This window comes from Nelumbo lutea, chromosome 1 (assembly GCF_056320005.1).
Source record: "Nelumbo lutea isolate HS-2025 chromosome 1, American lotus-T2T, whole genome shotgun sequence".
In the NCBI taxonomy this organism is placed as follows: domain Eukaryota; kingdom Viridiplantae; phylum Streptophyta; class Magnoliopsida; order Proteales; family Nelumbonaceae; genus Nelumbo; species Nelumbo lutea.
Genome location: NC_142684.1, coordinates 149,028,587 through 149,045,270, shown reverse-complemented (window position 1 = coordinate 149,045,270; position 16,684 = coordinate 149,028,587). Strand labels below are relative to the sequence as shown.

At 38.0% G+C, this 16,684-nt stretch overlaps 1 protein-coding gene across 1 annotated transcript in view; it reads right to left on the bottom strand.

Annotated features, from left to right (window-relative positions):
• LOC148878290 (Helicase protein with RING/U-box domain-containing protein) overlaps positions 1-16,684 on the bottom strand; it is a 55,245-nt gene continuing 38,561 nt past the window's right edge. The window contains exons 10-16 of the mRNA XM_088952435.1: positions 5,145-5,270; positions 4,805-5,035; positions 1,819-1,923; positions 1,538-1,690; positions 655-743; positions 450-530; positions 1-368 (exon numbers count right to left, since the gene is read on the bottom strand). Of these exons, the coding sequence (XP_088808561.1) occupies positions 296-368; positions 450-530; positions 655-743; positions 1,538-1,690; positions 1,819-1,923; positions 4,805-5,035; positions 5,145-5,270 (858 nt within the window). The 3' untranslated portion in view covers positions 1-295. The remainder of the gene's footprint in view (positions 369-449; positions 531-654; positions 744-1,537; positions 1,691-1,818; positions 1,924-4,804; positions 5,036-5,144; positions 5,271-16,684) is intronic.

Below are 16,684 nucleotides of genomic sequence, written 5' to 3'. Positions count from 1 at the left end.
TTTTTCACAACCCAAAGAAATAATTGCATTTACAGATGCTCAGAATTACAGGAATTAAAAGATATATACAAGAACTATCACATCTCAATATACAAAGTTTGTATAACCAGAAAAACAATCCTCGTACTTCCAAGCAGCCTCTGATATTGAGAGGATTACAGACCTAATTACTTACAAGACACTCCATTTCATGAGAAAACGAGATCTCAGTTTCCTACACTTTTCAACCCGATTACTTCCTACGTGGTAACAATTCATCTAAGAGATTATTTGGAATCTTGCGAGAAATTCCCGCTTAGGTGGTGAACAAGAACCTTAAGTCCTCTGCTGTTAGTTTTCCCAGAGCCTCAGAAGAACCACCTATAGTCCTGTTAAAGTATGGTATGATGCAGGTAAAATACCATCAGAAGATATACACTTCAAACTCCTAGAAAACAAATTGAACTTACCCTTCGAACACCAATTCCTTCTTCTCTTGCAATTTAAGAATCCTCTCTTCAATGGTGTCCTCAATTATGAACCTTACGATCCTAGAGAAATATGCACAATTAAAATTTCTTTTCTTTACATCTTTCTTTTCCCAAGAGATAAATAGTCCATGATTTGGTGTGTTTGGTGGGAATACAGGATTAGAGAGGACAAGATGAGTTGCACCTGATTGGTTTGTATTGTCCGATCCGATGGATTCGATCTTGGGCTTGCCTCTCCACGGCTGGGTTCCACCAAGGATCCATCAGGAAAACCTAAGCAGTATCATTTAAGAAAACTAAACATCAAAATCGAGGACAATCTTCATAACTACAAGGGAGAAAGAGTACCAGTACTGCTAAATACTGCATAAAGGAATATGATGACATTTAACTGGCACCTTAGCAACAGAGACTGGCACAAGAGAGAGAGAGAGAGAGAGAGAGAGAGAGCACATAGAAGCGTTCTTCCTGCCTCAGTTTGGTATACATTTTGGGAAAATGGGGTAGGATGAGTATAAGGACACGAGGACTGGAAGATGATGCCCTAGCTGTCTCACCGACATGGAGAGGGCTTGCAAAGGGGAGGGTGGTGTTGTACAGCCAAACTTGGGAATGGGGCAAAGAAAGCTTCGGGTGATTGTTCTAACTTCCAAGTTTTTATATGAAATTATGTTTCTTAGGCTCAGTTTGGAAGGAGTACAAATACAAATATGTACGTACAAATACATACAAAATACAAGGTTTTGTACTCTACATATTTGTATTTGTACTCCTTCAAAAGATAGGATCATGTAAAGAATGGGTAAGAATTTCCAAGAAATCTCATAGACAAGACCCTATGCATGGTATTTCCCAACCTCTATATGTGCATCATGTCCATATCAGAGAAACACAGCTTATTCAACTATCCCTACTGAGAAACGATCAACTCCACAACCATCCAAGGCATTTCGAGAATAAAATGAATTTGTGTATTGGAGGATTGCTAGTTACCCCCCCCCCACCCGAGGTAAAATGGAAAAAAAAAAATCAATAACCATAATGAGAAAGGCCACTTAGACGCTTACATGTGATGCAACGGTTAGATTGAGAGCAACACCACCAGCTTTCAAGCTCATAAGGAAAATCTTGCAGTCTGGATCATCAGTAAATCTCTTTATGGCAGAATTTCTGGCAGTCATGCTCATACTTCCCACTAATTGAACACAATTTAAGCCAGACTGCAAATACAAAAAAATGGTTAAGCATCTATTTTAGGTGTGCTTTCTAAAGATATAATTAAGAAAAATCTGTTCTACCGAAAAAAAAAAAAAAAAAAAAAAAAAACAGAAAGAAAGTTTTACTTTACCTTATGGAGGGCATAGCTTATCAAATCCAAGAATGATGTGAACTGGCTAAAAACAATCCCCTTCGCAGAACCATCTCTCTCAATCATGAATCTGATTTCTTCCCTCTTGGGAACAATTGAAATTCAACCATCAATAAGTGAAAAATAAATAGATAGGTAAAACTGAGTCTAATTAAATTGGGATAAAGAAGCATTTGTAATGTAATCCAATGACAAAGTGATTCAAAAGGTTACATGAATCATTTCCTTTCGAGCATTTGATGCAGAAAAAAAAATTGTTAAGACTAACTACAATGCCTAATAAACTTGTCTTTTTCCTTTACATGATTTCCTAGGCATACATGACACTCTATGCCTGCAGGTTTGCATTATGCATGCTACTATTTGCTTTGTGCATATTATCATGCCAATATTAACTGAAATATCTTTCAATTTCTCTTTGAAATAAGGTGGTGCCAGTGCATAAATCCAAGCCAACTAGATGCTTTAAGTTGTAAAATTGGTAAGAGCTTGAAGTCAATTCAATGGAGAATTGCCACAGTGGAAAGAAAACAATGTGGAAGAAAATGGACAGAGAACTGGAGAAACACACACTCAGAGAGGAAAAGGTACTCACAATACCCAACCCACCTCAGGATTGGAGTCTCACCAACATAGAGGATGGATATGATGGAATCCCATCATCAAGGAGAAGAGTCTCACTTCTCAACAACAACAACAAAGTTGCAGAACTGAATCTTTGAAATATTCATTCACTCTAAAAGAAAAAGAGGGCATAATGCCTTTTCATAGGAGAAAGCTAGATTTCCCTGCAAAGCAATAAATAAAACAAAATTACAAAATTATCAGAAGTTTTTCTGATCTTATCACTTTGGAATCTGCATTTGTATATTCACAGAGTGAACTTACATATGGGCAGAGTAAATAGGCTTATATAGAGGGAAGCTACTATGGTTGTGAGGTATGTGGGCACTATAGTTGACCAATAGCCATGGGCATTGAAGCTCACTAGTGCTGCATCGCATGGTAGGTATAAGTTTCCAAGGATTTGGGGAATGCAAAATCAATTCAGAAAAATGCACAAATCCACATTTCAAGCAAAAAGAAAAAAAAAAAAGGAAAACAAAGAAAGAAAAACTCTAGATGAATGATTACAACGTATGCATATCACATTCTTGAAAACATTTCTCTTAGCTCCACCTGAACGTGGTAGAGTTGTGGAGAATGGAGATCCTTAGCTCTATGGCCCACACCACCATCTCAAGTGGCCTCCCATTTTGGATCCCATGTGGACAGATTATGCTCTTTGTTGACTACAGTTCCCTTGGTAATCTGAACGGTCCAGCATGGCTAGGATCAGAGGGCTAATTACACACCAATCTGATTTTCGAGTGTCCCAATTGGAAACACTGATGCTCTGAAGGTCAACATGATGGTTTTATGGGCAATCAGGTATTACAGAAAGTGTTCAATGTGATTCCATGCTTTCAGTCTGTATGGTTCAGCTAATGCAACCAGATAGGCTAATAGAGCAGATTTGGGCCTGTAGTTGATACATCATCTCAATGAGAATATAAGACCATGACTGATGAGCTAGCTAGAAGGGGCGTGAGAAAGTTTATACATATATTTTGTTTACTGGGCTATCCTTTTTCCATATCAACAGAAATTTGATCTTATTGATTATTTTATACAAAAGAAAATTCTCATTACTGTGTGCTAGTGCTATATTTGGTAAAGCCATGCCCCGTGGAGGGGAGGAAGTTATTTGGAAGATCCTACCACTTGCATTCTCAGGTTGCATAAAAGAAGCATATATTATTATCTACTAGGTTTCCGTTTTCAGATTTCTGTGTTTTAATTAAGGTAGAAATCTAATGCTGTAATTTTTGGATTAAACAGTAGAAGGGTTAAGATTGGCTGACAGATGATATTACTATTAGACTAACCCACTTGCTGCACACTAGGAGGGAATTTAGAGACTACCATATATAGACAACATGAATTATGGGTGGGCTCATATCATGAATTCATCCACATCCAGACAGATGCCCAAGCAAGATTTGCCTCCACCTCAAGGAGTATTAAAACTAAAGTTTGATGGCTATTCCAGGTCCTTTGGGGTGAAAGATTTCATAAATGAACCAAGTGAGATTTTATTGACCTTTCTAGGACCATTTGGCCTAGGAAGCTGTATCAGGGTTCAGTTAAAATCATTGCTGCAATTAGCAGGGCTTATGTCGATTTTAGGAGTTCAGCATGTGTAAGCAAAGAGAGATTCTCAGATGATAACTGGCAGGGTCAGATATGGTGGTGAGGACCAATGGATTTTCTGGCACTTTGTGCAAGAGTCTATATCTCTGGCATCAAATATCATCTTGTTCAGGTGGATCTGGAGGTCTGCCAACATTCTAGCAGATAGTCTAGCTAGATAAAGGATAGGGGAGGGCATATCTCTTAATATAGCTATTTTTATCCTTTTTATGTAGTTTCTCAGTGTTATTTTGGCCCTTTAGAGGCTTTTATCTAGCTCCGTGTGGGTGCTCAGATTTGTTTCATATTTTCATCTTTGTTGATTATTATTTATTAATGAAGTTTGATCTCAATCAAATAAATGTATAAGGGTTAAAATAAAGCCACAATTCAGATGAAAGATCCTTGGGATCCAGAACCTGGTAGCGTTGACAATATGCTATATTAATGACAATAAAGAGACCTAAAGGTGCACCGTTGATAGGTTTTTTCCTGGGTCTCAGTGCAGTCAACGTTAGTCTCTTTAATGAATTCTATCAAAATAGTTTTCATTGGTAGCAGCAAGGAGGCTCATTAACTAGTAATGGTATAAATGGTGATATGGTAGAGATGGAATTATATTCCAAGTTTGTTATACCATCTCTCCTTCCTTCAATGATGTTTCATTAATGAAAGATGATTGAAATGAAAAAGAAGAAAAACAAAAGAAAAAATTGTAGCAAAGCATCCATACCAAGGCATCAATTTTTGTGCTCGTCTGGAAATCTTCAAGACAAATTCTACTCAGAATACTTGAATGTCTATAACCCTTGATGGTTGTTTTAGTACCCTGGTACTCTGCATTCATCTTTGCTGTGAAGTCAACAGTAAGTGGTTTTGAGCACGATGGGCATGAACCTTGTTCCAAGGTTGTAGAGTAATCCACCAAACAAGCCTTACAGAAAACATGTGCACAAGCAGTAACCTAAAACAGAAAGAGGCTTAGAAGACAATTAAATGGACTGCATGTAAATTAAAGGGTGATCAGGTTAGAAAATAGTAAAATGACAAGAGGATTAAAAACAGTAGCTAACCACTGGCTCCTCTGCTGCATCATGGCAAATGCCACAATCTTGTTCACCAATACAAGCATCTGTTGCACTTCCATTCCTTAATGCTGCTGTTTTAGAATAGACCACAAGGTATGGATGATCAACTGCCTATGGAATTACAAGAGAAAAATTAGCCAAATGAATTGGAAGAAGTCAGCCAGTGAAAGAGTTACCAACTCAGCTCAACCTTAATACCAACTATCTAGGGTCAGTGTTTTTTGTTTTTTTTTTTTTTTGATCAATAACCAAAATTTCATTAAAGAAGAAAATTATGAACTCAGCATCCAAGAGAAGGGGTGAATTCTCTTAGCCCACCCCAAGAACAGACAAAGTACAATCAAAGATTTACAAGCATGCCCACAATGAATATGCCCTTCCTACCCCCTGTTTAGCTAAGGCATCAGCAAAGGAGTTAGCACTCCTTTTAACCCACTGAAGCCTTATTACCAAATATCTAGGGTCAGTATAACGAATTTTGTCCCACAATTTTGCTCTATCAAAGTCTGTATTCTGTAAGTCCTCAGATAAATTACCTATTATTGCTTCAGCTGATATTTCTTTAGTCTTCCATTTACTCTATAAGAGCTTTTACATGCACCAAGTAACTATTTACTGGTGCAGTCATCAGTCATCTATACACATGGAAACCCATTCACTTGACATTCCCATATCTTGTTACCCATTGGGGAATTCCTAAATTCTATGAGATGTGCTTGTTTCTAATTCTGTCCTTTCTAATTTGCCACTCTCATCCACCTCAACAGCATCCTCTCAGCTACTTTAGTTTTTTGTACGATATAAGTGCAAAGTTATAGAGATAAGGTCATCAAGAAGACTTTGAAGCTCAGTGAGCCAATTCAACCTGAGTAACACATTTGCTATGTTCCAGCTAAAGCTGATTTTTAAGAAATCCAAGAAAAGAAAACTACTTTGCACTCACTACTCAGAAACCTATTGAGCTCAGACTGAATGAAGAGCCAACAATGTTATCATTTGTTTTCGTTCTTTCACTTTTTTTCTTTTTCCATAAAACAAAGTATGAGGAAGCACGTGAGAAGCCTAAAAAGAACAAGAAAGAAGCATTCACACCCCTTATCTCATCATTTTCCTTTAATCATGTTTTGATTATTTTCATAGTTTTTCTCAGTTAGTTTTGCATTTATAGTTGATTATTGATGTCAGAAGGGACATCTATGAAATGATTAGTTGAGGGTGGCAGCATATGGTGTCTATGAATAGAAGGATGACTTGGAGAGGTGCGGTTCCCTCCTGAAGAGGAAAAATTAAAATTAAATTCTGATGGTTACAATTTTGGAATATCCCAGAGGGAAGGGGGATAATGAGAGATGCTGATGAGAGGATTTTACTCAGAAACTCAGAGAGGGCAAAATTAATGTCGGTCTTGCAGGGTTTGAAGCTAGAAGCTGCTTGTAATCTGAACAATATAATATGGAGGGGGACTGCCAAGTGGTGATTTGTTGGCTATGTTCATGGAAAGAAGCTCCATGGAATTTCAAGCATATAATCTCTCTGGGGGTGTCTCTTAACATCCCCAAAATCTCTCTGATTGTTGGTACTGATCAGATGATGAAGGTCTAAGTAACCAAGAACAGCAACTGCTCAAACCGGAATCTGATTCAGCTTAGGTATTGTATGATTGTATCAAATTTCTACATAAGAAATATACAAGTAACTCATGTTCCAGTAAAAGTCAATGCTTTTTGTTCCCAGAAAAAAAGGAAAATAATGGCTCCCTCAATATTTTCTTGACATGCAAGGAGTATAGTATCAACTAACCATTTTTAATTTTAACATCTAGTAAAATTGTGATATCTACTAGGTTTCATTCTGTCTAGCTCCTTAATACACAAGAAATCTATACTCTTGAAATTGAAGGTCTCTTAATTTCTTCAAGGGAAGTTTTGAGCCCTTTGTACAAAAGCAATAATTCTGTGGGTTTTAGAGGAAAGAAGGTATCATATGTCTCTAAATCTATACCTAAATATCTCACTTTTAGAGCTCATGATGGGTAGTAAAGTCCAGTCCAATCTACCAAACTAGATACAATAAAATGCTGACCCATCTCTCATAAAACTTCCATTCCTCAAACAAGAAGATACTAGGAGCCAACAGTTGTTGCAAACTTGCAATATGTGGTACAGGCTAGTGCCAATGCATGGAGCTAAATAACTTATCTCCTAATCCTGCATGTTGTCCTTTTCTGATAGGTAGGTGAACCTATAGATGCAACAATGCACCTACTTTAAAAAAAAAAAAAAAAAAAAAAAAAAAAAAAGATTTCCAGGTAACAGCAATTTCTTAGCCCAAGGTTTAATGGTTAGTATAGCTTCTTCCTCATCCTAAAATGCTCTAAGCAATAATGAGTTCAAATACACTTCTCTTGTCATCATGCAATGTCTGTTTCCATTTTTTGTTTTGAACAAAAAATGGCTTAAATTTTGGTAAATGCAATAATAGTTCTAATATAAAAATCAAAGAAAAATAATTGATAACTAAGTAAAACTTGATCTGGATTTCCAGTCTTTATCCCCTCCATCTTTCTTGAAATGTTAAAGTAGTGTTTTTTCATTAACATTTTAAGCAATCACTTGGAGTTGGAGCTGATGTTGCATGTTGTATTATCCCAGAGAGGTTGGAAAAAACATTGGCAGTGGCCCTTTATATTCCAAACCTGGCATAACAAGTTACTGGCAGAGGTATAAGTGCATTTGTTCACAGACAATGGTAATGGAGTCTTCGAGTGCCCCAGCCTTACAACCCACCTTGATCCTCTCCTAGAACTTCACTGATGTGATAACACTATCCTTCAAATGGCTTAGCATAGTTAATGGTGAACATGACTCCTTTCTCTTGACCCCATTGCGCTTCTGCGATTCATCTTAACTTCTCTCTCCATAGTCTTATTATAGGGTTATTCATGGTTGTTGGGGAAGATAAGATGCCACAAAACTGGAAAAAAAAGGAATGTTAATGTTCATCTAGTTTCGCATACAGTTTAAGTACTTAGATTTTGATAATGCAGCCACCAGCTTTATATTAATACCTAAATTTTGCTGACTCTTTGCCTTTTCCTTGATCTAATAGTCTTCAATGTTATTATCTTCTTTATTACTATCACAGTAAGCTTCATCATGGACAAGTTATTGTCATTTCTTTTTTTTATCACCTTTACCTCCCCTATTTTTTCACAGAATGGACCTTCATCAATTGTGTCGTTGTCTTCCTTCTTTAACCACTCTAAAATATCACCATCATCATCCATGCCTTATCTGGTTCCAACTATGTGGGGTTGGCTACATGAATCCTGTTTCACCATTCTTTCCTGTTTAAACCCATGTCCATTATTAAATTTTTGGTGCTTAAATCATTTCTTACTACTTCTACCCATGTCCCTTTTGGTCTATCCCTAACCCTTTGTTAGACAGTATATGCCCTTAGCTCCAATCAGAATGATGTAAATTATGACATTTAATGTAAATGAATAAAGTACATATTTGATTCATATTATCATGGTGTGCTTCTGTGTAATACCCTTAAACTGGACACATACGAGACTCGTGTTAGTTTAGAATCTTCACAGCCGTTGGATAGATCTGGGGAGATTTATCCTGCCAAGGCTAACACTGATGTGCCGCCAAGTTGGTTGTGGTGGCTTGTCTCAGCTGCCAGGGTGAGACCTGAGGCACATGTAGTGTGGGTTTTCTTTAAACCTTGAACCGGACCAGAATTCCAGTATTGCCCTAGAACTTGGAGATAGATGGGCAAAACTAGAATGTTACACCTGACCCCTAGACCTGGAGACCTGAGGCACATGCAGTGTGGGTTTTCCAGTATTGCACTAGGTGTCGGATTGGGCTGTCTTTGATATGCCAATTAGTGAGATCCTTAGAGGGGGTCAAAACCTGGGTATGTTGGGACAAAGTGAATGATTGGGATGCACTCTCTGACGGAAACCAAAACTGTCGGCAGTCGATTTCAACCGTTGAAATTTGTTTTTGCAAAATATATTTATATAGAGATATACATATATATATATATATATATATATATATATATATATATTATATATATATATTATGGTTTCAAAATGTTTGCAAAAGGTTTTAATTCCCGGGATCCATGTGAGCAGAGAGTGCAACACTGTACCTTGCAGCCGAGGGAGAGGTCTCTCTTGTCGGGCAGTGTTTGATTATTATGGGCTGAGAGGTTAAGTGTAAGACCATTGAGGGTAATACCTAATGGGTTAATCTTGCATCTGCCCATAGTCCTTGGGTTTTTATAAGGTGGCTTGACCCAGGGACCATTTAGTATAAATGTTGGGCCCATTAAGAGCCCATGGTGATGGACTCAGGGGTTCACTATCTCCTACAATGAATTCGGCCAGGCCTTGTAACAGAGGCTAGGCTTTATCTGGGCAGCAGTTTGGAGGGTAAGTGAGCAGATGGACTTAATGGGCCTAAAGCCCAATTCGAACTGGCTTAATGAGATTAATTAAAAAGGGGTGGTTATGGGATTTAGATCAGTAGATATGATAAGGGATTGTCCCTATCCACTCAGAGAGTCTAGGTCCAAATAGAGATTTGGATCAAGAAACTCCTAATTAGATTAGGAGGGCTGATCTTTATCTGCAAATAAGATAAGGGATTATCCTTATCTCTTAAAGAGAGTCCAGATCCAAATACAAGATTTGGATTAGGAAACTCCTAATGGGATTAGGAGAACCCCTCTTTAAGGCTATAAATAGGAGAGCAGGACAAACCCTCAAAACACAACAGAAACCAATCTGACTGCTGAATTCAGAGAGACAACACAGTTAGACTACACTGTCTCCCCTGCTCTTGCCGCCATACCAGTTTGATCTCCACCTATGGGAGCAATCAAGAAGTGTTCTTGATATTACCTTTTGGTAGAAAAGGTAATCAGAAGTCGTGATCACTGTCCCTCCATCAGATTCTTATTGAAGAGACATCTTGCTAATTCTGCTTCATCCTGAACTGTGTCATCTTCAGTGGAAGCAATCTTTGGATCTTTCCTTGGGCGTGAACACCTTCATTGGAGGTTAGTGTTACTTCGTATCAGGTATAACCCTCCACTCCCTTTTGGTTTCAGATCTGGTCTGGTTTAGGTTCAAGATTGATCCTTGAAAACGCAATTTTCTAAAATAGGGAATGTGATTCCCACAAGGGAGAGAGAAATTTTTTAAATTTCGCCCAACCTTCCTGTAGGGTTCGGCCATCCATATGATGGACCTCTTATCCCTTCACCCTTTTAGCCACTTCAACTTGCAATAAAACACTTACGGATTCCGTTGATGGTCTTCTGTGCACATCACCAAACCATCTTAGTCTATTTTCTCTCATGTCTGACTAAATAATATTTTTAATTTTTAAGTTGGAATTACTGAACCTTAGACATGTTAATTTAGTCTATTGACTTTATTCTGTTATTGACGTAGAATATAGAAATTAAAATAATCTAACAAAAACTCTTTGTACTTATTTATACTTTGTTTTTGTTATATATCAAATTTTCAATTATTAAGTATTTAAATTTTTTATTTTGAAGTTGTGATTTTGAATCACTTGAATCTTAATGCTTGTAGAAAGTAGAAACAAGAAACTTTAAGTGATGGATTGAAGTATTTAACTCATACTTCTTTTTAATTTGATTAGGTGTTGCAATTTGATCATTTCTCCAAAGTCTAATCTCTATTTCATCTAGAGTCTAGAAGAGGGGGAAAGGCTATATCTAGAATTGAATGGATTACTAAAATTGAATGGATTACTAAAATTGACACAACATGTGGAGGACCATGAATGGATTACTAAAATTGATGATCCCGTTCTTCCAACTAATCCTTCTTGGGTGGATAAAGGTTAAATACTTAAGTTTTTGTGATGTATAATATGAAGTTAAGGGAAAGAAACATATTGATCCCATTTTGACACAACATGTGGAGGAGGAGGATGAATGGATTACTAAAATTGATGATCCAGTTCTTACAACTAATCCTTCTTTGGTGGATAATTACACTTTGGGCCTTGAAATTGTTGCAACTGAGGTGGTTGAAGATGCAAATAGAGATCTAGTAGAGCCAACAGCCCCTACTATCAAAGAAGGATCAAGTGGAAGAAAGAGGGGCCTATGTGATAGTGGTAACAAGACTGTTGATGGTAGAAGTCAAAAGGCTCAAATCACTGAATCTCAAAGTAATAATTAATGTGTAATGGTTCTATTCGAGATTTCTAGTGGTCTAATTAATTTTATAGTTAAGGATTATTATGAGTGAGGTGGCATATTGTTATATTGCAATTGGACTTTGTTTATAGGGACAAGGAAAGGCAAGAGTGTTGAATTAAATTTGATTAATGAGGATGAAGATGATGAAATAGGGAGAAATGAACCATATGATGTAGATGCAACTATTGAAGCCGATGATGATGCCCTTGTTCTTTTGGAAGATGATGATTTAGAGCCTTTTTGATTGAGTTTCAGTCCTTCGAGTTTTTTTTTTTTTTTTGTGACCTATATTGCATAGTTGAATCAAGAATTGTATGTTACTATGTTGTTTCTTGGAGTGGAAATGAAGTTGAGTTGAAAACTTGAGATAGAACTCAAATAATGAGTTATTGACAATTTGACAAATGAACTACGCCTTCTACATTTATCTTTTAGTAATATACCCACTATAATAATAAATAAATAAATAAAATACATGCTTGAGGCTTATGCCTCCTTACACTTGGGAGGCTTATGCCTTCTACATTATGAACTACGCCTCACACCTCCAGGTAGTGGAATGCCTTGAGTCACACCTCCACGTTTTAAAACATTGATTGTACCCTGATTGTCAAGGAGATCATTTTCTTCTATTTTTGTTTTTGAATACCAGTGCTTCAACTCCAACGATAGAAGTTAGCTTAAAATCAATATTAATCCCATAAATGCAAGTGTTCAAGTATGTTGAAATAATTGATTTTATTTTGTTAGGGTCTGTTTGGCTGATTAAATCATTTTTTCTGTTATTGTACTTTACTTATAGTAGGGGCACAAGGGTCATTTCCCTTATATTTTTCGCCCTTTATATTATAATGAAGCTAGCGCCGCTAGCACGGTTCCATTGCCTCTAATCCTTCTCCTTTCTTTCTTATCTTCTTCCTCCTCTTTTCTTCACTTCTCTTCTCCTTCATTCTTCAAATCGGATTTATTATCAAGATGGTATCAGAGCGCGGCCATTGAATCTGGGAGATCAAGTTTCTTCTCCAAGTTGTTGAATCTGGGCAGAATAGAGGATTAAATCTAGGTTGATCGAATCAGATCTGCAACTAGTACAGCCCTATTTTTTTTCCTTCCCTTGGTCGTGTACCAAGAGAAAAACGAATGAATCTGAACCACTAAATGTCGGCAGACCCTTGTGAGGTTTATACCTCTATTTGTTTTGGATCGTGTGATCCTGTACCTGTGAAAAGGTGGTTGTAGGTCACGTATGACCTGTTTTTTCTGCTTGTTGACTTGATGTCATGTGTGTAAGGATCTCTCCTAGTGATTAATGCTTGTAGGCCTTCTGGAAAACTAGTAGGTTGGGAATGCTATTCTGTACAGGTCTGAAAATCAGTATTGTCATATTGTTTTTCTGGAAATTGGTGTTGTTCTTGTGCTCAAATTAAGTCCAAAACGGAAGTGTGTGTGGACTGATCACTTGTTGTGTGTGGAGCTTTTTGTTCTGATATAAGGAGGGATCCTAATTTGAGGTTTTAGATCAAAAATTTTGTGTTGACCATGTCATCTGAGAACTCTGCTACTTTAGGGATTTCAAAAAGTCAAAATTGAGTGAATGGGGGAATGGATATGAGTTTCCCCATGGCTGTTATTCCCTTTGATGGTCTGTGTAGAGAAGATGGGCCGAATGGCCCATAGGCTGTTTATCCTTTTTTTATCTTTTATGTTCTTTACTGTAATGGGCCTCAATTTGGGCTTTATTCTTTCTTACGTTATGTTTTTTAATTTTCTGCCCAACTAGGGGCCTCTCTGTAAATTACTAAAGTTTAACTTAATGAAATAGAACTAAGGGAGTAAGAGAGGAGGTTATGTTTGAAAATCTCTCTCTGAACCCTAGTTGCCACCACCTTTTTCTTCTTCTTCTCTCTTCTAGAAACCTAATTTCTACTACTTTCTTTTGATTTTCTGCAACTTCTTAAACAGTCCTTTCTTTTCAAAAGGTTGTTTTTCTTCTGTCTGAATTACCTTGAATGGTCTAGGGGAATAAAACTCTACATCACTGCTAGGGGAAAAATATGATACATCAATGGGAAAGTGAAGGAACCGAAGAACAGAAGTGTTGAATATGATAGTATGGTGATGTCATGGCTCTTGGTTTCCATGCTACCACAGGTAAGAAAGACATTTATGTGAGCTAAAATTACTTGTGAAATATGGGAACAAGCAAAGTCCACCTATTCAGAGCAAAGACACTATGCCAAGATATACTAAGTGCAAGTTGAATCATCCACTTGCAAGCAGGGGGAAAGGAGTCTCTCAGTGTACTATTCAAATCTGACATCAATATGGAAAGAACTTGATCACTATCGAAATGTAAATTGGAAGTGTGATGAAGATGCAGAGGCATATAAGTCACTTGTATCTCAGCGGCAGGTATTTGCCTTCCTCTTGGGACTGAATCCTTCATATGAGTCCATCAGGGTGCAGATCTTGGGAAGTAAAGACTTGTCATCAGTTCAGGAGGTTTATACCTTAGTCCAGTCAAAAGAGAGTAGAAGAAATGTGATGAATCGTACAAAGGGGGAGCTAGTCACCCTAGCTGTCTGAGGAAGTTCAGATACTAATGTCGGAGGTGGTTTTAAGAAGGGCGACTCTCAGAAGAGAACAGATGATAAGAGTAAACTTTGGTGCACTCACTGCCAGAAGACAAGACACACCAGAGATACATGTTGGGATCTCCATGGAAAACCTAAATGGGCACAGGATTTGGGCAAGAAGTCAACAACTGATCAGGGCAAGAAACCAAGTCAGTAAAATCAGAAAAAGTATAACTCAACTAATATGGCATCTCAAGAGACTGGTCCCATGGTAACTCAGGGAAGGCATCCCAATTCTGACCCTAAAGACGAGATCATCAACTCCTTCTGTGACCATTTGGAGTTATATGGTAGGACTCTTCGCCAGATGAATTCTGGTCCTACTCCTACCTCTTTCGTGTTTGCATCGGGTAACACTGCCACTGCCTTCCATGTGTCATCCCATACCTTTGATTCCCCTTGGATAATTGACTCCGTAGCCTCAAACCACATGATCGGTAAGTCAAACTTATTTCAGGCATACAATCTTCTCTCTGGGAGAGATAAGGTGAGACTAGCTGATGGTTCTTTCTCCACCATAGCTAGCCAAGGAACCATATCTCTCCCACTCGACCTTACCCTTTATAATGTACTACGTATTCCTAAATTACCTATAAATTTGTTTTCCATTAGTATTACTCACTCCTTTAACTGTTCAGTTACTTTTTTCCGTCTTCATGTGTGTTTCAGGATTTGGCCTCGAGGAAGACGATTGGTAAAAGAAGCATGGTGGATGGTCTCTACGTGTTGGAGAATAAAGATGGTCTTGTGGCTACAGAGTCCTTGAGTTCGTCTAGTGAAAGTCAAGCCTATTTATGGCACAGTCGTCTTGGTCATCTTTCTTTTGAGTCATAAAGTTACATTTCCAAAGTTGTTTGAGTCTTTGTTAGTGGGTCAGTTGTAGTGTCAGACATGTCGATTGAGTAAACATTGTAGGAGTTTTTTTCCTTTGAGAAATAAAATATCTGAATTTTCGTTTCATATTGTTTAATCTAATGTTTGGGGCCTTGTTACTCTACCCACTGAGGCTGGATATAAGTAATTTATTACCTTGATCGATGATTACTCTAGATACACCTGGGTTTACCCTATGCAATCTAGAGATGGAGTGCCTAAAATTGTGAAAGACTTTCAACGCATGGTGTTCACTCAGTTCCAAACTGAAATCCATATTTTCCAGTCGGAAATGTAAAGGAATACTTCCATAGTGATCTCACGGAATTCTTTGCTTCGAGTGGATCGCTTCAATGAAGCTCTTGTGCTAGGACACCCCAACAAAACAGTGTTGCTGAAAGAAAAAACTGTCATCTTCTCGAAGTCTCGTGGCTTGTTAATCCATATGAATGTTCCGAAATATTTTTGGATGGATGTTGTTCTATGTGCTATGTACATCATCAATCGTATGCCATCTCGGTTACTAGAGTATAAGGCCCCACATCAGTTTTTTTTCCTAAAGCTTTGTTGCCCCCCATTCCAATGTATGTTTTTGGGTGTCGTTGCTTTGTTCATAAATTGTCACCTACTCGGGGTAAACTTGACCCTCATGCTATTCCTTGTGTTTTCCTTGGTTACCCTTTACCTCAAAAGGGGTATCGTTGCTATGATCCCACCTCTCGTAGGTACTATGTCTCAATCGACGTATCCTTCTTTGAGAATCAACCTTCTTAGTTTCTCCTCAGGGGGGAGTAGGGTTGAGGAGAAACAAGGTCAGACTCAACTACCTCCTCTACTTGACCCTCCTCTATTCCGTGTCTTTCTTTGCCGCCACAAAAGCCAACAGAGTTCAAGAGCCGTGGAACCTCACACTATGCAACCAACATCATCGGCTTCACCGGATGTTGATCCTTCCCATCAATCAGGTACACTTGCTCCTATTGATATGCTTGTTCCTCTCAATGTCGATTCCCCTGTCATTAATCATCTTGATGTTCCTATTGCTAAGAGAAAGGGTGTTAGATCTTGTACCACTAATCATCCTATCTCTCACTTTGTGTCCTATGACCATATTTCATCTTCATATCGTGCATTCCTCTCCTTTGTTGATAGTATCCCCGTTCTTAAGAATGTGGCAGAAGCTTTACCCAAACCTGAATGGACATATACAATGAAGGAAGAGATTGATGCACTACACAAAAGTGGCACTTGGGAGTTGGGGGATCTTCCTGAAGGAAAGGAACCAGTGGGTTGCAAATGGGTGTTCACAGTGAAACACAAGGCTGATGGAATTGCTGAAAGGTGCAAGGCCAGCCTGGTGGCAAAAGGTTTTACACAAGTATATGGAGTGGACTATGCAGAGACTTTTGCTCCAATACCCAAGATGAACTCTATTAGGATTCTCCTTTCATTGGCAGCAAATCTTGATTGAGAACTTCACCAATTGGACATCAAAAATGCTTTCTTGAATGGTGACTTAGAAGAGGAAGTGTACATGACCCAACCTCTAGGTTTTTGTGCCAAAGGCAGTGAATAGAAAGTGTGCAGGTTAAAAAAAATCTTTAAATGGGCTAAAACAATCTCCTCGGGCCTGGTTTAGTAAGTTCCACTTAGCAGTTCAATAGTGAAAGAATGATAGGATCCATCTAATGGACACCAAGAAGGGTGCAGAAAGGGGGGTGAATTTCAAAAAAATTTCCTACCTTCTTCCAA